The 22,983-nt window shown below is 50.0% G+C and overlaps 2 protein-coding genes across 5 annotated transcripts; one reads left to right on the top strand and one right to left on the bottom strand.

Annotated features, from left to right (window-relative positions):
- The first annotated feature begins 1,663 nt into the window (after window positions 1–1,663).
- Window positions 1,664–9,900, top strand: LCTL (lactase like). Of its 3 annotated transcripts, none has more exons than XM_077317428.1 (16): window positions 1,664–1,791; window positions 3,105–3,214; window positions 3,302–3,464; window positions 4,029–4,189; window positions 4,336–4,423; window positions 4,685–4,794; window positions 4,898–5,026; window positions 5,506–5,601; window positions 5,925–5,979; window positions 6,082–6,243; window positions 7,000–7,268; window positions 7,463–7,589; window positions 7,678–7,877; window positions 8,640–8,703; window positions 9,401–9,445; window positions 9,693–9,900. In XM_077317428.1, the coding sequence occupies exons 3-16, from the start codon at window positions 3,335–3,337 to the stop codon at window positions 9,806–9,808; spliced, it is 1,752 nt and encodes a 583-aa protein (XP_077173543.1). In that variant the 5' UTR covers window positions 1,664–1,791; window positions 3,105–3,214; window positions 3,302–3,334; the 3' UTR covers window positions 9,809–9,900. The 3 variants fall into 3 exon arrangements, with proteins under 3 accessions (XP_077173543.1, XP_077173545.1, XP_077173544.1); XM_077317430.1 differs by having other exon boundaries at window positions 9,590–9,729; XM_077317429.1 differs by lacking the exon at window positions 9,401–9,445.
- On the bottom strand, window positions 9,896–22,975 carry ZWILCH (zwilch kinetochore protein). Of its 2 annotated transcripts, none has more exons than XM_077317426.1 (18): window positions 22,568–22,975; window positions 21,217–21,268; window positions 20,363–20,458; window positions 20,109–20,221; window positions 18,663–18,859; window positions 18,266–18,345; window positions 17,418–17,585; window positions 16,269–16,340; window positions 15,639–15,732; window positions 15,378–15,430; window positions 14,730–14,835; window positions 14,480–14,559; window positions 13,637–13,793; window positions 13,166–13,194; window positions 12,805–12,941; window positions 11,816–11,911; window positions 11,569–11,687; window positions 9,896–10,120 (listed from the first exon to the last, which is right to left on the bottom strand). In XM_077317426.1, the coding sequence occupies exons 1-18, from the start codon at window positions 22,783–22,785 to the stop codon at window positions 10,026–10,028; spliced, it is 1,962 nt and encodes a 653-aa protein (XP_077173541.1). In that variant the 5' UTR covers window positions 22,786–22,975; the 3' UTR covers window positions 9,896–10,025. The 2 variants fall into 2 exon arrangements, with proteins under 2 accessions (XP_077173541.1, XP_077173542.1); XM_077317427.1 differs by having other exon boundaries at window positions 22,686–22,887.
- Window positions 22,976–22,983: the final 8 nt, after the last annotated feature.

The following is a 22,983-nucleotide window of genomic DNA, read 5'->3' as shown; positions in this document are numbered from 1 at the left end:
ATTCCGAAAGCGCCCTGCTTCAATCAGATGCAGCAGCAATGGGCAATTCTTGCCTGTGGTTTTCGGTGCGGGAATGTGAAATGAAAACAGACCGCAGACTAGAGAGGGAAGGAGGGGCAGCGGAGATGCTTGCAGCCCCGAAGGAGCTGCCAAAGAGCCAAAGCTGCCAGATTTGCAAGCATAAGCACAGGATGAAGTTCCAGACGGCTTTTCACGAGCAAGCAAAGTTTCATAAAATCATGTCTTTCCAAAGACAGGGTCCATGCGTGCCTGGGTGGATGGAGCCCAGAGTTACGGCCACAAAACTGCTTTGAAAAATGTTATGTTTGCACACACACCGGCTCAGGAAGAAGAACCTAATGAGTTTGGCACAGGAAAACTGAACTTCTGACGTACCGTTTGCCTGAATTTTGGGGCTGTACAGCAAGGACTGGCGATGTTTTGATGATTGTACTCCAACAGCAGATGTGAGCCAGTGTGCTGAAGTGGTGAGAATATCAGATGAGGATCTCCGAGACCCAGGTTCGAACCCCTCTGCTGACACAGAAGCCTGCTGGGTGACCGATCTTGGGCCACTCACACACTCTCGGCCTAGCCTACCTCACACGGTTGTTGTGATGACATGGAGGAGAAGATGTAAGGCGCTTTGGGTCCCCACTAAGGGACGAGGCAAATAAACAGAAAAATAAAACAAATCCCAGTATCTGCATAACTAGCAGCTCCCCTAAACCCCTTCTCTCCCCTGAACAAAAGAAGAAACCAGCTGGATCAGAGTCTGTAGTGGTTCAGAGCAGCAGCCTCTAACCTGGAAAATTGAGTTCGATTCCCCATTCCTCCTCCACCTGCAGCCAGCTGCGTGACCTTGAGCCAGTTCTCTCAGAGCTCTCTCGGTCCCAGCTACCTCACAGGGTGTTTGTTTTGGGAAGAGGTAGGCCATTGTAAACCGCTTCAAGACTCCATTGGGTAGTGATAAGTGGGGTATAAAAACCAGCTCTTCTAGCAGATTAATTTATTTATGAAAATGTTTATGTCCTGCTTTTCCCTCCTAGAAACTGAGGGACATTCAATTCAACTGGGAGAAGGCAAACCCTCTGCTTGGCACACAGGAGGTCCCCAGTTCAATCCCTGGCATCTCCAATTTATTTATTTCTTACCCACCACTCCCGAATGGCCCATGGCAGGTTACAAAGTCTGTATAAAACCCCCAATTCAAAGGACCAGGCAGGACGGGTTGGGGAAGACCTCAGCCTGGGACCTGGAGAGTCACTGCCAGCCAGTGTTGACAATACCAGGCTTGAGACACCTGACTCAGCACAAGGGAGTGTCATTTAGGGAAGGCTCCGTGGCTCAGTAGCAGAGCCTCTGCGTGGCACGCACAAGGTCCCCGGTTCAATCAGAGTAGAGGAAACAGACCTGGGGGGGCCAATGATCCAACCGTGTTCACCAGCCGCCTCTGGGGGCCCCCATTATTGAACTTTGCTTACTGAGTGAGTGGAAGCGTCCTTTGCAGGGGGGGAAATAAAGGATCTGTACAGCTATGCAGAAAAACCCCTTTGCTGCGTCAATAGCCAAAGGAGGAGGATTGTTCGGCATTGTTGACCCCTTTCTCTTTGAGCCGCCGGAACTGTTTGTTTGTTTGGCAGCTAGAAATTTCCACCCTGAGCAAGCGGCTGCCCGCAGAGCGATGCGACCACTTTGGGAAGGCGAATTTGTTCTGAATGCTCCGGTAAACCTCCGGCAAGTGGGGTGGTCTCTGCCCGCCAGAGCAGCACATGAAGGAAAAGGGAGCAGGTAAGACAGAAAGGCGGAGGGAATCGGGAGTTGGGAGAGCCGGCTTACTTTCTAGATTTATGGATAGGCCTCCACTGATCAAGACGGGGCATGGATGTGTCATTAAGATAGCCAGGATGGGGTTAAGAGCCTCTAATTTAGAGAGCTGGGTTCAATCCCCTACTCCTGGATGACCCTGAGCCAGTCAAAGCTCTCTCAGCTCCACTTCCCTCCCAGGGTGTCTGTTGTGGGAGATTGTAAGCCACTTTGAGACTCCTTTGAGCAGTAAAAATGGGGTAAACCAGCTCTTCTTCTAATTAACTGCAGGGACTTCTTTGCATCTGAGCATGGCCTTTCGCTTCCTAAATTCTCCCCACGGTTCAAACAGATCGAAAAGGAGCGCAGTAGAGCCTCCTGCCTGGCTAACAGCTTCTTTTATCACCTCAGAATAGCCTTCAATGGGGTTTCCAACCACACCAGCCGTTTTGTTAGCTGGACGTTACTCCCAAATACCACTGGCTTCTCGTCCAAAGGACCGGTCACCTTATATTTTTATCCTGTTTTCTCTAGAGAGAAACGAGAACGAAAATTCTTAAAGTGTTTTCCACAGGCTGAAATTCTTCCTCGGACTGAGAAGCTGCTCTTTCTCCTCTCCAATGTTGATCCTTTTGCCTCCTACAGAGAATCCCTCTTTGCTTTTAGCAGCCAAGAAATACAGGCCAGGGCTGCATCTAAAGAGGGTGGTTTTTCTTTGATTGCTACTGTCTGGTGAGATTGTTTCAATGTTGAGATTTGTAATCGTGCTAGGTAGATGTGTCAGGCTGTAATGGCCGTTGGGCACATACAATAAGCTTCATCGTGCCATGAAATCTTGGCACAGCTGTTTTGCCTTCATAGATTTTGGTCATAGCATCAGGGTCAGCAGCCTTGCACACAGAAAGCTAGCACGTCAAGGTTCCCCCCCCCCCCCGGCAACAGCAAACTTCTAAATTTCTGTACGGCACCTGCTATTGAAAGCAGACCATGAAGACAATGGATGATTCTGGGTGAATTAACAGGGCAATTCTAAACAGACTGCTGCCCTTTTCAGCTCATTAACTTCAATGGACTGAGAAGGGAGTCAACACCACTTAGGATGGCATCCTGGGTCCCTGCAGGTCCCTGCTTGTTATTTATGCATCTGAAAGGTGCAAATAACAAGTATTTAAAAAGGGACAGATTGGAGAGAATGAGGAGGCAACTCATGGGTGAGAAGAGTGACTGATTATTTTTCTCGATTGGGGTTAACTACATTGAACCCCCTTGCTCAGAAGCAGTCTATCTCTGATCCACAGGTGCTGGGAATCTCCTTCGGGTGCCCTGAGGGCTACTAGCAGAGATGGACGTCCAGAGACGATGAGGCTGCAGCAGCGGAAGTTTCATCCGGCTCCTTGATTTCCGACAGGTAGCCTGAGGGAGGTCTTAGTGGCGATCGGTTTGGAGAGGGAATTGCTCGTGCAAATCCTGACCAGGAGATATTTTGTCTGGTCAGGTGGATCCTTGGCGAGTACATTTGCGTTCGGCGATGGTGATGCGGACAGGCGTCCCGGGAGGCTGGTGCCTGCTTGGGCTGACCCTGGTTCTGACCTCCGCAGAGGAGTTCTCCTGGGCCAGGCAGAGTCCTGGTTCCTTCTATTACAGCACCTTCCCCAAAGGTGAGGTTTTATGTGCAGCGGGTTTGGGAGAGATGTGGAGTCATCCGGTTGCGGGGCTGCAGCTTTCACAAACGCACACTTCGCTCAGGTCTCTGTAAGCCGAAATCTTAGCCAAGGGTACCCAAACCAGATCCCTCGAAAGCAAGGCTTCTGCGACCCTTGTCACTCTTTCAGTTCATTATTCTCTCCAACGGGGCCCGAGAGCAGCTTACGCATTCTCCTTTCCTCTATTTCCTATTTCCCAAGGACACCCAGACCACTTCCGTGTTAGGGTGGGAATTCGAACTCGACTCTACCCCATCCTAGCCTGACACTCTAACTTTCTACAGCAGACCTCTATCCTGAAGCACCACACCTTCTCTCCCACCAGAAGACCCCTTGCTTGTTTCTCTTTTCTTCCCCTCCCCAGAATATCAGATGAGAGAATTTGTATATTTCAGCAAGTCCATCTAAGACCCCCTCTTGCAAATTCGGCTATCAAAGCCCCCCCCCCCAAAAGGGGGTAACGCTGAACCAGGACGCAGGGGCGCGTCTGGCGGTTTCACCAGTGGGCTTTCTCTTCAGGATTCCTTTGGGGTGTTGGCAGTTCGGCCTGCCAAACCGAAGGGGCTTGGAATAAGGCCGGGAAAGGCCCGAGCATCTGGGACGCTTTTGGCCACCAGGGGGGAAAGGTGTCCATGAACCACACCGCCGACTCGGCGTGCGAAAGCTACAATAAGATCAAGGTGAGAGGAGGGCTCCTTTTTGCAGGGCGGGGGACGACACACATCGGTTTGGCACAAAGCTGAGATCAGAGCTGGTCAGCTGAATGCCAAAGTGGCTCTCGGAAACATCGGACAAATCCAAGATTTGCATCCTGGATTTCTTTTAGGACGACATCCAGCTCCTGAAGGAACTGAAGGTCAGCCACTATTCCTTTTCCATTTCCTGGCCCCGTCTTCTGCCCACCGGCATTAAAGGTAAGCATGGCGCTTGGCGGGGGGGGGGGGGGGTCTGGGCCCAGTTTTCTGCATCAGAGAGCCGCATCGGTCCCCAGTAGAGCAGCTAGACTGGAATCTGGGAGGCCTCCAGAGAGCAAGCAGGTTTTCTGGGTTCGGGTTTGGACTCTTTGAAGTCAAAATACTTTTGCTGCCTCAAGTGCTCCTGGGCCGAAAACGGTTTGGGTGCCTCAGTTGCTCCAGGGCTGCGATCAAACCGTTCCCCGGCCTTTGTTTTTACAGCCGAGAAGGTGAACCAGGAAGGCCTCAGGTTCTACAACGATACAATCAACGCTTTACTGGCAAACAAGATCATCCCCATCGTGACCCTCTACTACTGGGACCTGCCACAGGTGGGAACAAAGCTAGCCCTGCAACGGACAGGGCAGGGGGGGCGGGGAGGAAGAGCCACGGCTCCTAACCCGGCAGAACTTGGTGGGGGGTTTGTGCGTCCAGGCTCTTCAGCAAAGATACGGCGGATGGCAGAACATCAGCATGACGCGCTATTTCAAGGATTATGCTGATTTGTGCTTTGAGAACTTTGGGGATCGCGTGAAACACTGGATCACCTTTAACAACCCTTGGGTGAGTCACTGCTTCCTGTGGAGGCTCCCTCCAAATGCAAGAAGCGCCACGTAAAGAGGTCCACGGGTCTCGGGCGTTGTGAGCTGCAGTTGCATTTCTCATGCGGCAGCCCCACCCTAGTGGTGACACGTAGGAGAGTTTGAGCCCCTAGTGCTCATGGGAGGAGGGGAGTGTTGCTGTACAAATCGGAAAGCTCTAGCGCTGCAGGGGACTATCTAGAACCTTGGGAAAATCTAAAGCAGCAGTTTCGGCTGGCCAAAAGCGTTATATTGTTAAGGCTGCAGTCTCTGAAAATGTCGGGAAAAATAGGGACTTACTGTGGAGTAAACATGCATAGAGTCGGTGTATGTGTTTGACATCAAGTGTCTGAGCGAATGTGCAGTGCAGGAAGGCCCTTTCCACACCTTGATTTGGTAACGAGCTGGGAGGCCCTTTCTCCAACCGTGCAGAATTACCGAAATGCACACCTCGTTCCCCAGGCAATTGCTGAAGAAGGGTATGAAACAGGACGGCACGCACCAGGCCTGAAGCTGGGCTCGGGTGGAGCTTATAAAGCAGCCCATCACATAATCAAGGTAAAGAAACAAAACAAAACACCCTCTGAATTGCCCTCAAACAAGGACCTTAGGCTGGACCCATGGCTCAGAAGGGGGGAGTTTCGTTCAGGGAAGTCTCCACGGTTCAGTGGAGGAGCCTCTGCTTGGCATGCACAAGATCCCAGGAGGTTCAATCTCCAGTTGAAAGACCCGGCAGGAGGGGATGGGAAAGGCCTCAGACGGAAACCCTGGAGAGCTGCTGTCAGTCAGAGTTTCTGGCCTGATCCTGCATAAGGCAGCTTCATGTGGGTGTGTTCCCGGAGCCCCGTCGCTTGCTCATCGGCCACTTCTCCTCCCCGTAGGCTCATGCGGAAGTGTGGCACTCATATCAGAAGAAATGGCGCCGTAGACAGCAAGGTAACCCCCTGGGGTGCTGCCCCAAAGAAAACAGCTCTGTTGGGCAGGAGGAGTCTCCTCTCCGGGTGGGCAACTGACCCCTCGTGTCCCCTTTGCTTGAAGGCCTGGTCGGGATCTCTCTGCACAGTGCTTGGGGGGAGCCCATTGACCTGGGCAGCAAGGCCGACGTCGAGGTCGCGGAGAGATACATGCAGTTTTCCCTGGGCTGGTTTGCAAACCCGCTCTACCACGGAGACTATCCCGGAGTCATGAAGGAGTACGTAGGTAAGTCACGTAGGTAAGTCGTGCCGATTCAGCTCCCCCGGGAGAGAGTCCGCTGGCAGCAGGAATATCACGGCTCTGAAATCCTAACTCGGGATTCCCCAGCGTGGTGCCTGCTGGGGATCTTTATAAAGTGGGCTGGGCCATGTTGTGCTTTTGCATAACAAGGCTTCTGATTGGCCACCGAAGATTTGATTGGCTGCACAGAGGACAAGTATCTTTGTAGGGTGACTGACAGTAAGCCACGGCAGCCATTTTGTAAGCTGGCTGCTCCTGCCACGGCAGCCATTTTGTGGTTGTGTCCGCCCTGCTGTGCCAGAGTGCCAAAGGCTGGCGATCAAAAGAGTTTCGGGATCCCTGTTCTAACTCGTCATGCCATTTGGTAGTTCTTGGTCCAGAATTGCCGCAATATGTCAACTGGAGCACCTCTCCTAGCAGAATACTCTAGTTAGTACAGGGGTAGTCAAACTGCGGCCCTCCAGATGTCCATGGACTACAATTCCCAGGAGCCCCCTGCCAGCGAATGCTGGCAGGGGCTCCTGGGAATTGTAGTCCATGGACATCTGGAGGGCCGCAGTTTGACTACCCCTGAGTTAGTAGTTCCAACTAGTGGCAGCTTGTGAGTACTTAAGGGTTATCCTTGAAGTCCAGAAGAATGACCTTGTGTGGCATTAACGACTCAGCAGAAAGGACCAACGGCTGCTGAACATCTTGGCTGTCGCCTCAAAAACCTTTCCTTTCCACATCTTGCCCGGATAGGCAGAAAAAGCGCTGAACATGGGACACCGTCAAGACTCCCGGCTTTTTCCGTGCAAGAGAAGCACTACGTCAAAGGCACGGTGGACTTCCTGGGAGTCGGCCATTTCACCACCTACTACATTTCCCAGAAGAGCCACCCGCCTCCGAGGCTGAGTTATTTCACCGACCGCAACCTGGTGGAACTGGTGGACCCCCAGTGGCCCGATTCCGGGTCCAGGGGGCTGCATTCGGTGCCCTGGGGCTTCCGGAGGCTACTCAACTTCATCAAGGTCAGTCAGGCTTCGTTCTATCCCTTCAGACCAACACAGCTGCCCCCCTGACACTTTCTAAAAAAAAAAAGACGGATTCACATCCACGTTTGCCGTTTGGAGCCCCATCCTATGGAAGGCAATCCTATGCGCTTTCCAGAGTCAAAGTTCCCTTGGCCAGGTAGCAGCAAGGCATCTCCTCTCTCTGTTTACAGGTACAATACGGGAACCCGCTCGTTTACGTGACCGAGAACGGCATTTCGGAAAGGCTGCCCTGTGCTCAGCTATGTGACGAGTGGAGAATAGACTATTTGAAGGGGTACATTGATGAGATGCTAAAAGGTGACATTCAGCTCAACGAATCCGGCAAGCCCGCACGTGTCCGGCTGCCGTTATCCCAGTTAACGAGAGAACCTTTTCCCTCCCCCAGCCATAAAGGACGGCGTGAACGTCCGGGGCTACACGGCCTGGTCTCTGCTGGATAAATTTGAATGGAACCGAGGCTACTCGGAGAGATTTGGGCTCTATTACGTCGATTTCCAGCATCTGAACAAGCCCCGGTACCCCAAAGCTTCCGTTCACTATTACAAGAAAATCATCAAAGCCAACGGATTCCCTAACGCAAAGGAGGTATGGCCGTTTACGGCTCATTCTTTACCTTATGGGGCAAACCAAGAGCAGAGAGCCAAGATCCCAGCCCTTGGCCAGCTTCTTGGGGAACTAGGTTTCTCAATTACAGTTTGTACTGATAGTTTTAGAAGCTAGTCTGCTAGAATCAAGGGCAGCAGCAACTTAAAAAAACAACCTCTTGGGGGTATTAAGTTGGGAGCCTGCTTGGGGGAGTGGTTAAGAGTGGCAGCCTCTAATCTGGAGAACTGGGCTCGATTCCCCACTCCTCCTCCTCCTCCTCCTCCTCCACACGCAACCAAATGGGTGACCTTGGGCCAGTCCCAATTCTCTCAGAGCTCTCAGCTCCACAGGGTGTCTGCAGTGGGGAGAGGAAGGGGAGGCGATTCTAAGCCGCTTGCAGACTCCTTAGGGGAGTAAGAAGAACAAGCTCTCCTTAGTGCCAAGAGCCAGGTTGGTGTCACAGTTAAGAGTGGCGGCCTTGAATCTGGAGAGCTGGGCTTGATCCCACACTCCTCTACATGCAGCCAGCTGGGTGACCTTGGGCCATCCTCAGTTCTCCTAGAGCTGTTCTCAATGAGCAGTTCTCTTAGTGAAAAGCGGGCTACAAAAAGCCAGCTCCTCCTCCTTGGCCGGCCACCCACTACCATGGCAGGACACCTTGCTTACGCCAACCTGCAGCACATTCACGGAGACGAAGGATGGAGGAGGAGGTTGAGGGCACTGGCCAATCGCCGTAGGATTAACAGCGGCTCTCCTCAACAGGTGGCCAGCTGGCACCACCAGGCTGCAGACATCTGCTCTTCTAGCAGCCAGCTCCTCGTGACAGGTAACGTCAGCCCTTCTCTCCCTTGCTTCCCACGCCTTAGTACTGACCCTGCCCCACGCACCGTAGCTCCTCCTCACTGCAGCAGCTCAGTTGAGCCAGAAAGACAGGATCGGAATTAACAGACCGCTGCCTGTTCAGGTTCTCCTCAGCTCAGTCGAAGCAAATCTCACAGAGCTGCCTCCCTCTAGCGCAAAGACTACCTTCGGCTTTGCCGCCCAGCCTGCCGAACCGGAGGCGCCTCACCCTTTTCCTATTTCTGCAGAAGTCGCCAAGTGTTGTCCCCGCGTATCCGGATTCTCCCTATCTTGCTCCGAGAAACACACAGGGTACTGCCCCCACCCCCTGCATTTTGTCTTTGCAACAACCCTGCGAGGTGGGCTCAAGGGCACCCAGTGAGCTGCAGCAGACACACACCACCCCCAAGCCCCTAGACCGGCCTGTGGCGTGAGTGGACGTATGCACACCACCCCCCTCCTGAGGCTCGACCCGGGCAGAAGCGCACCGAGTCTCCCCTATCTGAGGCACGGCCCGCCTCCTGGGAGAGCACAGGCAGCGAGGGCAAGGGCGGGCACAGGCGGCCACTCAGGGACAACGGCTAGGCCTCCTGCACGTGGCAGGCCTGTGCGGCTGCTCCAAGGGCTTGTGCTTTCCCGAGAGTGCTTTTGACAGTTCTCTTTTCCCTCCCTTGAAAACCCAGAAGATCAGCGGAAAACTGCTGCTAAAATGCTCAGGCTAATTCATGGTAAGCGCCAGCTACTTTCTCGTCCCCCCTCTGAGCGCTTAATCGCTCCACGGGGCTCTTTTTGAGTGCAAACGCCGCCCCACCCCGCCCAAGATAAAAACCTAGCGTTGTACAAACTCGGTTTCTCTGCGTTCTTTTGAGTAGCTGTGGCCACTTGCTCACGGCACGGCCAGGAGCCGTAAACTACGCAGCCGCGGACACAGCGGAGACCTGCTCTGACCGGGCTCTCTCTCTGCCCCCACTGCAGAGCCTCTGGCCACCCACATGGAGATGGTGACCGAGATTGTCGTGCCCACCGTGTTCACCCTCTGCATTCTGATCGGCGCCATCCTCCTGCTCCTCCTGCTCAGGAAGCATCACTAGCTCCATCTCGGGGGAGGCCCCCGCAAAGGTCGCCTACGGCCCGCCGACGAAAACGACTCAGCCCTCCCACACGCACACAAGCTTGCCTTCCGCCTTTAAAATAAGTTTTAGTGCCGTTTTCTTTCTTTAAAAAAACAATAATACTTTGGCTACGTATTTTGGGAATGACTCCTTGTGCCGTTACACGGGAACGCTCCTCTCCGTTGCGACGACAGATTCAGTGCAGGAAGAAGTACACCTGATTGCACTCCGCCCGGGCAGTGAAGCACGTTCCCTCCGGGTCGTTGCCTGCGTCCGCACAGTCCAGGAGACCTGCAAGACCAGAGGGAGCGATGACGGCATGTGCTAGGGGGCTGCCCTGGGTCCAGGAGTCTTCTTCCTGGCCGCTGAAAGCAGAACGTCCGCTGGTTGCTGCCTCCCTTTCGTCTGCGTGGACAAGCTCTCGAGGTTCCTCGGATCATCTGCTGGGAAGGACAGCCTCCCGGCCCCAGCCCAGAAGCCACGGCTTAGCTTCGTCGGACAAGTAACCAGAGAGGTCACCCACCCTGAAGTCTCCTTCCCCAGAGAGAGGACAGGACAGACAAGAGGGAAATAAACTATTCACCGGACAGGAGGGGGATATATGACTTTGCATGCCTGTGGCTCACAGAAGGGGCCCCGTTCTGCTCTCACTCCAAAAAGCCACACAAGATCTTGTCGTTCTTTCAGAGATGCAGCTTCTCCACCTTTGGCTGAAGCCTCGGAGGAAAACGTTTTCCGCTTTGGAATTGTCATCCCCTCCCATGGACATTTTTGGGGGCCCAGGAGACGATTCCGACTCAAACAGATTTTAAATTGGTTTTGACTCCTGTTGGGTTGCGTTTCATTTGCGGATTAATGACTAATGTGATTTTATTTCCATTCAGGTGGGCCGCTGTGTTGTTCTGAAGCAGAATGAAGTCTGAGTCCAGGGGCACCTTGATGACCAACCAAGCTTTAACTAAGGTGTAACTTTTCATGTGTGCACACATGCACAGGAATACAATTTGGTTGGTCTTCGAGGTGCCCCTGGACTCAACACTTGGTTCTCTTGATTTCATGTAGTGCTCCATTTCACTGATGCTAATTTTAGGGCTAACTTGGTTCTCTATCTGCTGTTCTGTTTTTACTGGCTCCTGTTTTCATTTGAGTTTTATACCCTGTTGTATCTTGTATTCATTACATTTTAGAAGCGGTACACCGTCTCAGGCATCATTAGCAGAAAGGAGGCCTAGAAACATTTTAGATGAGCATCATTTCAGAAAAGAACAGTGCTGGCCTGCAGGGGAACAGCTAAATTTGAGTCCAGCAGCAGCAGCACCTTGGGGGACCGGAGTTTTCAAAAGTCAAAGGCAGCTTACACCTGAAAATCTTGTTCCTTTGGTGCTTCCTGGACTTCAATCTAGCTGCGTGACATGACTGAGGAAAACACTATGAATGCAAGATCAAACTGAGGATTTCTGCCTGTTCTGTAGCCTGGACCTATCAGGAGATTTGGAGAATGTGCAACAGGATGGAGAGAAGTTCCGCCTTGTGCTTTTTGGTCCATATTAAAATCTTGGACGTCCTGGAGAGGGTGAAGAAGCCCAAGGAAAGAGGTGGCTTGGTGAGGAGTAGGGAAAAGGGCAGGGAGCTGTCAGGGCGGAAGGCAGGAAGAGAAGAGACACAGGGAAGAGACACTAGTGATGGTGGTGTTTGGGGGGGGGGGGAGGACTGAAGGAGGGGGAAGCAGAGGCCCTCACCTGTGCTCTTCAGGGTCAAGTGTTTGGCCGGTGAGTCGCTGCTGTACTGCCAGACAGTTTTCACTTCTTTCTGCCCTCGTCCGCTGCTGATTTCCACCCTCCACATTTTGAGATTAGCGCTGAAAGAATGATTGAGGAGAAGATAATTGCCGAAGGACAATAACACCCCCACACACACACACACACACACACACACGGTGCGGCACTCGGGACACTAGCCGATTCAGGTATTGTGGTTCAGAATTACTTTTGCCGTAAGTCCGGTGCAAAAGACCGTTTCACCGGCAGCTCGAACACGTGCGTTTCCTTGAGAGGGTTTCCCTTGTAGTACTTCACGCAGGACCTAAAAGAGACAAACATTATCACCCCTTTCCTTTGAAAAGGTAGAAAATGAATTTTTAAAATTAGGGTCCTCTATGCAAAAATACCCCCCAAAACAGTTCATTGCTAAAACAGAGCTGTATTACAAGAATGTTTACGATGGGGGGGGGGGGGGCGGGGGGAATATGGTGTGGTTTCCTCAAACAGTTCTTTGCTTTTTGGGGGGAGGGAGAGGAAAATGCTTTTTTTGAACTAGAGAACTATGTTGAGCAAACGCCCTCTCTGCAAAATGGGAATACAGGACTGAAAAATACGGACAGGGAGTAACGGTTAAGGCATGGAGAAAACAAGTGGCCAATAAATCCATGACTTGCAGATGTCTTCATGAAGTTCTCTTTCCCGCAAACCAACCCTTCTTGATTTTTCTACCATTGAGAAACCCCTGAAACCACTGAAGCAATCGTGCAGAATAGGGTTGGGAAGCAGAGCTGTGGACACGCCCACCCAGGCCCATCACTGGCCATTTTGGGAGAGGTGGGTGGGTCAACATGACCATATATGGTTGTATTACCCGATAAATGTGTAACAACTTGAAAAAAATATAAAAAATTAATTATATCCCACCCATTTGGGAAACCCTTCTGTGGACACCAGGAAACCCCAAGGTCTCCCAAAACCCTCCTGCAAACACTCCAGCCCTGTGAAGAGTCTCCAGAACCCCTTTATAAGCACAGCAGGAAGCGTGTGAGGCCCACTTGCTCGGTTAATCAGGAGAGTGAAAAATGAGATCTTCGGTTCACAGGGACCATGCCCTTATCAGCCACCTCTTCAGACGTCAGAGAAGAGGTCTACACGGTTTGACCCCCCCCCCCCGAGAGGATTAGAAATAAAAACATTTTTCTGGCTCAAACTTACTGTGTCAAGACGATGATGTCCAAATGATCGAGTTTAAGAAGATCCACGCAGTTGTCCACGATTTCCAGCACGTGGTGGAGTTTCAGGAGTCGGTGGACTTGCTCCTGCAGATCTACTGAAGTGGACACGAAATAGTCCTGAGAGAGAGGGAGAGAGAGAGAGAGAGAGATGTACATCAAAGGACAAAAACAAACAGCCCTTTAAAAAAACAAACCAACCCAAATGTAAGAATAGGATTCAAGGAGCTGCGTTAAACAAGAGCGGCATCTGAACTGCAACACTGCCACAGAGTCTTTATCTCCCAAAAACAATGACTCTTCTATTTATAGAAGGGGGAAAACACAAAAATGAAGCGTCTTACCAGGTCAGAGTGTAGAGCGAGTTGCTTACCTGGAAAAACAAAAACAAAATTCCAATTTGCACGTTCGCCCCTAGTGTCAGCGGGAACTGGGCTACGAAAATTTGCTCTGCTAAGATGTCTCCTGTTCGCTGAGCCATTTTGCCCTAACGCTCCCTTCCCCAGTGCTATGCTGTCTTAGCATTTCAAAAATGCCCACAGGTGCAAAGAGACCGGGACCTCCAGATTTCTTGTAAATCTGCCGCAGCACAGCTTGAGAAAACCTGCCCAAGAAGAAATGGTATATTTCCATAGGAAAGCAATATTTTTGGGAAGAGTTAAGTATGTAAATCTGATTTAGGAATATTTTGCTAGTCATAAATTTAAGTAGATCTCGATGATATACCTAGAACCTGCTTTTAAATGAAGACAGTTAACAAAGCAGATGGTTTAAAAAAGCCTATACATCATCGTTATTCCAAAATAGAGGCTCACCTATAAAATAGCTGACATAATCTCTCTTCATTTTATCCAAACCGATCTCTAGAAACATCTGAACTGGAATGTCACCACTCAGAGATACCATCTCCGTACTTTCACGGAGACACTCTGCAATTAGTTTGCGCAACAAACCACTGCTTCCGTTATGAATCTACAAAAAAATAAAAGTGTCTTCCAATAACAACAACAACAACATTTATAGCCCACCCTTCTGGGTTGGCTCAAGGCCAGTACTTAGGATCATATACGGCACCTTAAAACTAACAAAATTTGTGACAGGGGAGGAGCTTTCATGGGCAGGGACTCCCAAAAGCTCCTTCCTTGTCACAAATTCCGTTTGTTTGTCTTTAAGGTGCTTTTGGACTTTAAGGTGGCTGTTTTCTGATATGAAGCTATTTCTGATTAAAACTCACTTCTACCATCAAACCTTGTATCCTTTTTTGCAATCACCAGACTTCAAATGTTTAAGGGAGGTTCAATGCTAACATGTCCATCGCCGGGGACAGCCCAGATCAGGCTCCAATTCACAGAATCATAGAATTGGAAGGGACCTCCAGGGTCATCTAGCCCAACCCCCCGCAGAATCCAAGAAATTCACAATTACCTGCCCACCCACAGTGACCCCCAATTCCCCTCTGTAATCAACACTATGACTTTCAGTTGCATTGATAGCCTCTAAGGGCCTACCGATTAATCCCTTGGGAAGTTTTAATCACACAATAACTCTGAAGTAAAACTCAGAGAAGTTTCTGTATGACTCCAGGAGTGCCTTCTGCCAGCTGGTCCTGATTGGCCACCTCCCCCCCCCCTCTCTCTCTGGCCATCATTCATACATACCGATGCTTGCAGTTCACCACAACGAAACGCCTCCAATATCAGCTTGAAACACTTCACCAGCTCCTCGTACGATGTGACACCTTAGGGGTGGAAAGGCAAGCATTTCACTAAACCTTTTAGCAGATCAGATCAAGAAATTCAGAAAATAATTTGAAGACATGGCACAATTCGTCAAGCGTTCCCGTTACAGGTTGCAAATCTTCAAAAACAAAAAAGAAAGTATACAACTAGAAAAATAACACACACATACTTCTCCACAGCTTGCACCACAACTGCTCCACAAAATCCAGATCTCCTCTGCAACTAAAAGCTGTTTTCATGGAGCAAGAAACTGTAGCGGTGTCATTCTGGAGAGTCTGAAAACAAGGGGAAATTATTTCAACATTATAAGGGAATGCTAGGGGTAGACCTCTAGCCGGGGCACATTTCCACATTTAAATATTTATTTGATTTTTTACCTGCCACTCCCAACGGCTTGTGGCGGGTTACAAGAGTAAAGAAGCAGCTATGGCTGGTTAGCTAGAGATGCTAAAACAAGCTTGTTGACATGGGTTGGTTGTTCCAGCACTTTCTTCTTTGGAGGTTTTTAAGCAGAAGGGATTGTGTCTGAGCTTGGCTCTTGTGGCCCTTTCTTACATGCCTAGAGGAATGCCAATTGCCACTTTAGTGTCAGAAGGCGAATTTCCTCCAGACCAGACTAGCCAAGGATTCTGGAGATTTTTGGTAGGGAGGATCGCTTGGGCGTGAAATTGGGGTCACTGTGGGTGGGCAGGGAGTTGTGAGTTCCTGCATTCTGCAGGGGGTTGGACTAGATGACCCTAGAGGCCCCATCCAACTCTATTATTAGCTTTTGAAAAGACTACAGGCAACAACGGGTTGGTATTGCAGCCGCACGTACCTCCATCTCATGATTGTCTGGCGCCACTAATTCATCTGCTTCATCCTGTAGACCTAAAAGGGGAGACAGGCAGACCCCTCAGCTCTACAGCAAGGCGTGAACCAGAACGCCACGCCTGGAACAAGAAGAGTTCAGACGTGGGCCAAAGCTTTGGTTGGAATGCACCTTTACCAGGGATGGGGAAAACTCCACACATATTAAGACCTCGCACGGCAAATCCGTCCACAACACTACTGCTTCGAATTATTCTACAAAAATCACCTTTCAGAAGCTTCTGGACCTGTTCGATGGCTGATTTTCCTCTGGAAAATTTTCTCCACTCCGTCTTGCCCGTCTTCAGGCCCTCAGCCAAGCCCTACCAGCCGCAGAAGAAACACAAAGCAAATCGCCTTCTGATATGGACCGCCCTGTAGTGGTTAGGAGCAGCAGGTGCTTTTAATATGGAGAGCTGGGTTTGCCTTGCCCAGTCCTCCCCATGCAGCCAGCTGGGTGACCTTGGGCCAGCCACAGTCCTGTTAGAGCTGTTCTCACACAGCAGTTTTTTCAGGGCTCTCTCAGCCTCATCTCCCTCCCAGGGTGTCTGTCGTGGGGAGAGGAAGGGAAGGGGACTGTAAGCTGCTTTGAGATTCCTTTTGGAAAAACGGGACATAAAAACCAGCTCTTCTTCTTTGTACAGGTTATAACAGAACTCCCCTACAATGCCCATGGTACACGAAGCCATGCAGAACTGCACAGCTTTCTTTTCCATGTACGTCTGTCCTAATCTGAAGCCACAAGATTGGCTTAAGAGCGCCTGGTTTATTCGGCAGGTTCCTCCTGTTGCCAAGGTCACATGTCAAGATCTCAAAAAGGGGGCAGATCTTTGCTGCAGCGTGGGCAATAAATACTTACGAGAACGCACTGCAACTCTCTGCTGACCTCGTACACAGAGCTCCAGGGCCCCCCACAAGCCATCTGGAACTTCTGGAAGATACAAATATAAGAAGACACAGACTCAGGCGAGACCAGAAACCGACACAGCCCAATTGGGGCGGATAACTCAGGGTGCCAATTAACATTGCTTGCCATCACACAACAGGCCAAAAATGGTACTATTGATTTATCTCTTAATATAAATCAACCACTTCACTCTCTTTAAGATGCTAAGCATATTCAAACACAAGACAAGAGCTGTTATATCAGCGGTTAACCTGTTTCTATTCCCAAAGATTCAGAAAGGTTTCCACCAATTTGCAAAAATGGATGTGTAATGTACTTTCTGTTCCTCAGAAGCATTAACTCGGTTCACTTCAATTCACTTTTCCAGCCCTCAAGCGGTTCACCTGTGTTTAAATACAAGTTCTTAGCGTTATGTCGTGATCACTGTGGCCACAGTGCAAGGATCCTGTATTCTATTTCTACGAGAGCCAGCGCAGGGTAGTGGTTGAGAGTGACGGCTTCTAATCTGGCAACATGGGTTTGATTCCCTGCTCCCCCACATGCAGCCAGCTGGGTGGCCTTGGGCTCGTCACTGCCCTGATAATGCTACTCTCACAGAGCAGTAACATCAAGGCTCTCTCTGCCCCACCTCCCTCACAGGGTCTTTGTTGTGGGGAGAGAAAGGGAAGGAGATTGGAAGCTTCTTTGAGACTCTTTCAGGCAGTGAAAAGCAGGGTACAAAAACCAACTTTTCTTCTTCCTTGATCACTTACATATTTTATTCAGGCTCCTTTCCGCCAGCCTGGCTAGGAGACACAGATAACCTGGCACCCAATGGTCCCCCATGAATCTGTCTACTGCCCTTTTAAAGTTACCTGTCCTAGCAGCCATCACAGCATCCACTTCTATTTGTATTTGGACACAATTAAAGTGAACCTGCTGCCCAAAATCATTTTATAGTCGATGCTCAGCAAGGAAATAGGTCTAGGTGAACTGGGCTTAAAAGCGTCTCTGCCTGGTTTACAGATAAGCAACATCCTTGCTTCGTTCCGGAATTAACACCGTAGATTCAGGACTCTTGTTTGGCAACAACGCTGAAGTGGCCGAGATCGTGCTCCCTACCAGAGTGACGGCACAGTCGGACGGAGGCGTCTGCAGGATCCTCGTCACGTCAGTCCAAGCAAAGTCAATATATATATTTCTCTCCGGGGGGGCAGAGATGTCCATCAGGGAGGAGCCCAAGGAGGTGTCATCAAGGAACTTATAAGAAGCAAAGCCCTTCGTCATCAGCTGGAATCCACAAAGGACCATCACCAGAAAGAGATAAAAAACATAGTATCAATCCTCTGAAATGCATTTTTTAAATTATGGAATGGCTGTACTATCGCAGGGCGCTGGAAATCTTGTAAGCCAAACCCGGTAAGATCCTAAGTAGATAGATCAAGACGGGTCGTTGTGTTAGTCTGTTTGTAGCAGCAGAAGAGAATAATAGTCCAGGAGCACCTTGAGGACGAGCCAAATGAGTTGCTGCTCACTTCTACGGATACCTAAGCAGGAAGGTATGCCCAGCTGGGTGTAGTGGTTAAAGAAAAGTGGGCTCTAATCTGGAACACCAGGTTTGATTCCCCACTCCCTCCCCCTGCAGCCAACTGGATAACCTTGGATTAGTTCTCTCAGAGCTCTCTCTGCCCCACCCACCTCAGAGTCTGTTGTGGGGAAGAAGAAGGGAAAGGCGTTTGTAAGCCGCTTCGGATAATGAAAAGTGGAGTATAAAAACCTTCTCTTCTTCTTTTTCTCCTGAATTCATTAATATCAACAGGTTTAGGGAGGTGCAGCTCTGCTTCAGACGACTCTGTTACGGTCTAGCTTCTGCTTTTAGTACCAGCCTCCGGGTTAAGGCCGGGGCAACCAGGTACTCCCCAGCCCTACGTGCATGCTTACAGGTGAACAGAACACAACGAACAACGTACCTCAGTACAGTGGTGCCTTCTTCTGTGGCTCTCTTTTAAGTCTTCCAAATTGGCAGAACAATTTTTATTGGACAAAGGACCTAAGAAAGAGATGACTGGAATTTAGCAGGGAAGATCCCAATTGGCACCAAGAGCGTATTTCCCGCTGGCTTTGATTACAGGACAGCTCTGACACCCTGCTGATAAGACTCTAGCCTGAATGGGTCCCAGACTGCCTCTTGCTACCACGGAGACCGGAAATATTTGCAGTCCTTCGCCTTTCAAAGTGTCCCCCCCTGCCACACACCTGGCTAGTCCTTAAGGTGCGGTTGGCCTTTCTCTTCTCTCTGCTGCAGACGGACTCATGCAGCCACACCCGGCTGGAAATTTATCCCACTCCTGCCAGAGAACGGCTCACCATTGCTGACCACGGTATGAAGAGTGATTCCAGTGGCAATATTCCCAGCGGAGAGGGTCTCAGCCCCGAGCCAGATAGTTTGCCGGGGGTCCGCACCATCACATCGCACCCACAACGGAGGAAGAGGCCCCGGATTGCTTATTTTCAAGTGGGCCACGTTCGGATTTTGTGACATCGTGTAGAATGAAATGAGCTGCCTAGTGGGGGGAAATGGTAAATGTATAAGACTGGAAGAAGTGAAGCGTCAACATGCAAATTTCCGGAGCCATTCTAGGGCAGTGGTGTAAGAGCAGCAGCCTCTAATCTGGAGAACCAGGTCTGATTCCCCACTCCTCCACATTCAGCCAGCTAGGTGACCCTGGGCCAGTTACTGTTTTATCAGAAGAAGAAGAGCTGGGTTATTTTTTTTGCACCCTGCTTTTTACTATTCGAAGGAGTCTCAAGCAGCTTAAAATTGCTTACCCTTCTGCAGAAGAGGCACCCTGTGAGGTAGGTGGGGCTGACGGGGCTGAGAGAGCTGGCCCAAGGTCATCCAGCTGGCTGCTTGTGGAGGAGTGCTCTTAACCACGCTGCCAAGTCCCTCAGCCCCACATACCTCACAAGATGCCTGTTGTGAGATGGGAAGGAAATCGCATGCCACTTTGAGACTCCGTAAGGTAGAGAAAAGCAGAGTATCAAAACCTACTCTTCTTGGATATATGCACTAAATATTCCCATCTCTTAATTTCGCATGGCATTCAGCATTTAGAGATAAGGTTCTGTCTACAGCATTAGTCAATCACAAAGAGCAGAAAACTACTTCATGACTGGCATTGAGCTAATAAAATCTAGTCTGCTCATGCTATTTTAAATTTTTTATTTTATTAGATAGATTTTTTTAGTCACCACTTGCAGTGACCTACAAGTTAAAGAACGTAAGAACAAATTAAAAATATTAACATGAAAATATGTGACCAGCACAATCACCACTTTACCATACCACGAATAAAACAAGCCAAGCATGTGATTACCTTCCAAACGCCAACGTGAATAATTCAGCATCACAAAGTGAGTAGTGAGTTATGTGGACCCCTTTAAGAGAATCCATAGCTCCTGGGTGGCCAAAATGTGGCTCTCCAGATGCCCATGGACTACAATCACCATGAGCCCCACCAGCAGCGGGCAGGGGCTCATGGTAATTGTAGCCCATGGGCATTTATTTATTACATTTCTCAGGGCAGTTTACGAGAAACATCTGGACAGCCACTACTTGGCCCCCCCTGCTGTAGGCTTCTGCTCACAAAAATCTGCTTTTGCTAGCTGATGGAAAGGTACACACGCACAATCCTAATCATTCATTTCTAAATCCAACTACTTAGCACCATAAGCAGGAATTAGCATCAAAGACTCAAGGGCTCTGAACTCTTATCCGCAAGCAGAAAGATTTGAATTAGGAGGTACATGTACCTTGCTCTTGAAATAGATAAGCCATGCGGTCCAGGACACTCTTGGGAAGAAATCTCAGAGAGGTACGTGCCATCTGTTTGCTCCTCCTTCTCCTCGGTTTCTGCGTGAGTCACCTAGATGAGGAAGCATTCATTCGTTTGTTGATTTACGGTCACTGACCAGCATCAAAACATATGAGGAAGCAACCGCATTACAGAGATAAGGATCCCCACAAACAGAAGCACAAAACTTTGAAAGTAGGATAGCCCGCTTACTGCTTTCTCCAGAACAACGGTCACCCCAGATCTGTCCCAGATGTTTTCAAGGGGGTGTGTACATCCTCCATCAATCAGATATCCTAGAACGTCAGTCTGACAAAACAAACAGTGTCGTTTTTTTGTGTGTACTGCAGTTTTTTGGAGGGTATCTAAACGCTTAAGGAAACACCTCTATCCCAAGGAAAGCAACAGTCTGGCTCTGCTCTCCTGCACCAGCTCCTCTGACTGGCAGCTGACAAATGAAATCTCAGCCATAGTTCCTGCCCCCCCCCCCCCTTATCCCTGCTCAGCATCCTTTTAGTGACATGGTTGTTTGGGGGCCTTTGTTTACAAGGGAGGTGCTCAACTCCCAAGCAGAATTAGCAGCTTTAAGCCACAGCAAGGGGCTGTCTTCAGTGTTGGCGAGTCCACCTTAAAACAGACTCCCAACATCAAGAGTTTTTGACAGCTCTTTGCCGACAAAAGATGGCGTCCCTTAAGGAAACAGCCACCTTGGCTGCATCAAAAAGCTTGAAAGAAGAGAGCGAATGGAAACGAGAAGAAAATTTTCCTTACAAGCAGCCATGTCAAAATCCATGCCAACAACTAGCCACAAAAGCTTACAGATAACTTTTAGAGTAATGAGTGAAATTTCTTTTAGCTAATTTCCAATCAACTGGATATCTGGAACCTAGAAGAACTGCATTTTTAAAACCCACCCATGATATTTGCTACTGTTTTATTTCCTCTCTCCCATTTTAAAAGACCCACTAAAGAGTTCAGAAAAGCAATTACAGGCATAGGCGCTCCCCCCACCCCATCACACTATTATTTCTGATGATAAAGCTAACTTTCCCTTGGAGATGATGTACCTCAAAGATAAGTGGTCCTTTGTTCTTATTTTCCTGCCCTTCTTCAAACAGTCTGAAACACATAAAAACATTTGTTTGCACTAACTGCTTCTCCTGCCCTAAAAAATGCACAAAGCCTAACAAATACTTACAATCTGATCACAACTATTTCTGGTCAATTTCTGGCCACATGCTAGAAGCCTCATGTGGAATCCTTGTTAAAAACACCTGTACACCTCATTGCCACTCAAGGGGAATAAGCAGGTGACAAGAACAAGTGAATACATGAAACTGCACACATAAATTAGACCAGGGGCTCCTGGGAATTGTAGTCCATGGATATCTGGAGAGCCGCCTCTGGTCTAGACGGACAGTGCCATTCTAGGCAGAATTTATTATAGTTTCAAAAGGGTGTTTTGAACTCTGCTTCGGGTGCTGCTATTAATTCAAAAGCCACAAGGAGGAAAACAAAGGCCAGCTTCAGTGGAACCCCCATGATTACAGCACAACCTTCCCTGGAAAATGAGCCTGCCTGCATCCAGCCCCCCTCCAACAGAAGACAGTTTTATTTAGGATTGCATTTGAGTAAAGTATTCCTAAACTGCAATTTTAAATCTTGCTCTTATGTGCTCTACCATTTATATTGTAAGTGTAAGGCATCTTGAGCTCCCATGAGAAAAAAAAGTGGCAAATAGATGTTTTAAATAAATTACTCCAGGAAACCACCAGGTCACCTCCAAGTGGCAGAGAGCAGCTCACCTGGAGAAAATGCCTGCTTGGGAAGGGGGGCTCCATAGTACTATATCAGATAACCCCCCCCCCCCAAATCTCCAGGTATTTCCAAACCTGGAAGCAGCCGTCCTAGAGTGCCACCACCAAAAAGGCACTGCTGAATTCTTGCTACCTCAAAAGTTCGTTGTAAGTCTACAGCAGAAGGCAAGCTGCCTTTTGATCAATTGGAGAGTCAGCAAGTCCACGTGACCTTTATTAGCTACATTCACACCCCACCTTTCTCCCCAGCACAGCTCACAATAGTCTTTTCTCCTCCGTTTCATCCTTACTACAGCCCTGCGAGGTAGGAAAGGGCAAGCAAACAGCCCATAACGAGAACACCAAGAGAGCCCTGCTGGATCAGACCAGCGGTCTACATAGTCCAGCATCCTGCCTCACATAGTGGCCACCCAACAACGTGCCTTTAGGATTCCGACGTTTACTGCCCCTGAACATGGAGGCTCAGCCACCATGGCCAGTAGCCACTGGCAGACCTTCCCTCCACGCATCAATCCAACCCCTCTCGGAAGCTGCTTATTCCTGCGGCCATCACTCCACCCTGGGGCAGCGAATTCCACCCTGACGTCTCAGGCTAGCCTACCTCGCAGGGCTGTGCGGAGGGCAAAGCACAGGAGGAAGGAAACGCGCGCCTCCTCTTGATTTCCTTGCACAAGCAACGGTTTCACATGCATTGCTTAAAGAAAAGGGGTTTTTCTCACTGCTGGACGAAGGCGCGCAGCCGGAGGGTCGCCCCCCGCCTCTCTGGCCCCCGAGGACGCATCGCGGGTCCCTGCAGCACCCAGGCACCCGACCGCGCATGCGCAGCTCCTCTTCCCCGACAGCCGCAACCGAAAGACGCGCCAGAACTACTTCCCTCCCACGGTGAATCCCTCCGCCAGAGTGCGGAGGCCGTCCTCCCCCCACGAAGAATAGTCCCTGCCTTCCCGAAGCGACAGACGCGGACCCGGGCCGGGATTCCCCCCAGGAGAGGCCGGGGGAGACCCGCGGGGCGGCCCA

This window comes from Paroedura picta, chromosome 18, assembly GCF_049243985.1.
Source record: "Paroedura picta isolate Pp20150507F chromosome 18, Ppicta_v3.0, whole genome shotgun sequence".
Lineage (NCBI taxonomy): Eukaryota > Metazoa > Chordata > Lepidosauria > Squamata > Gekkonidae > Paroedura > Paroedura picta.
The sequence above is the reverse complement of the archived record's forward strand: the minus strand, read 5'-3'. Positions and strand labels throughout refer to the sequence as shown.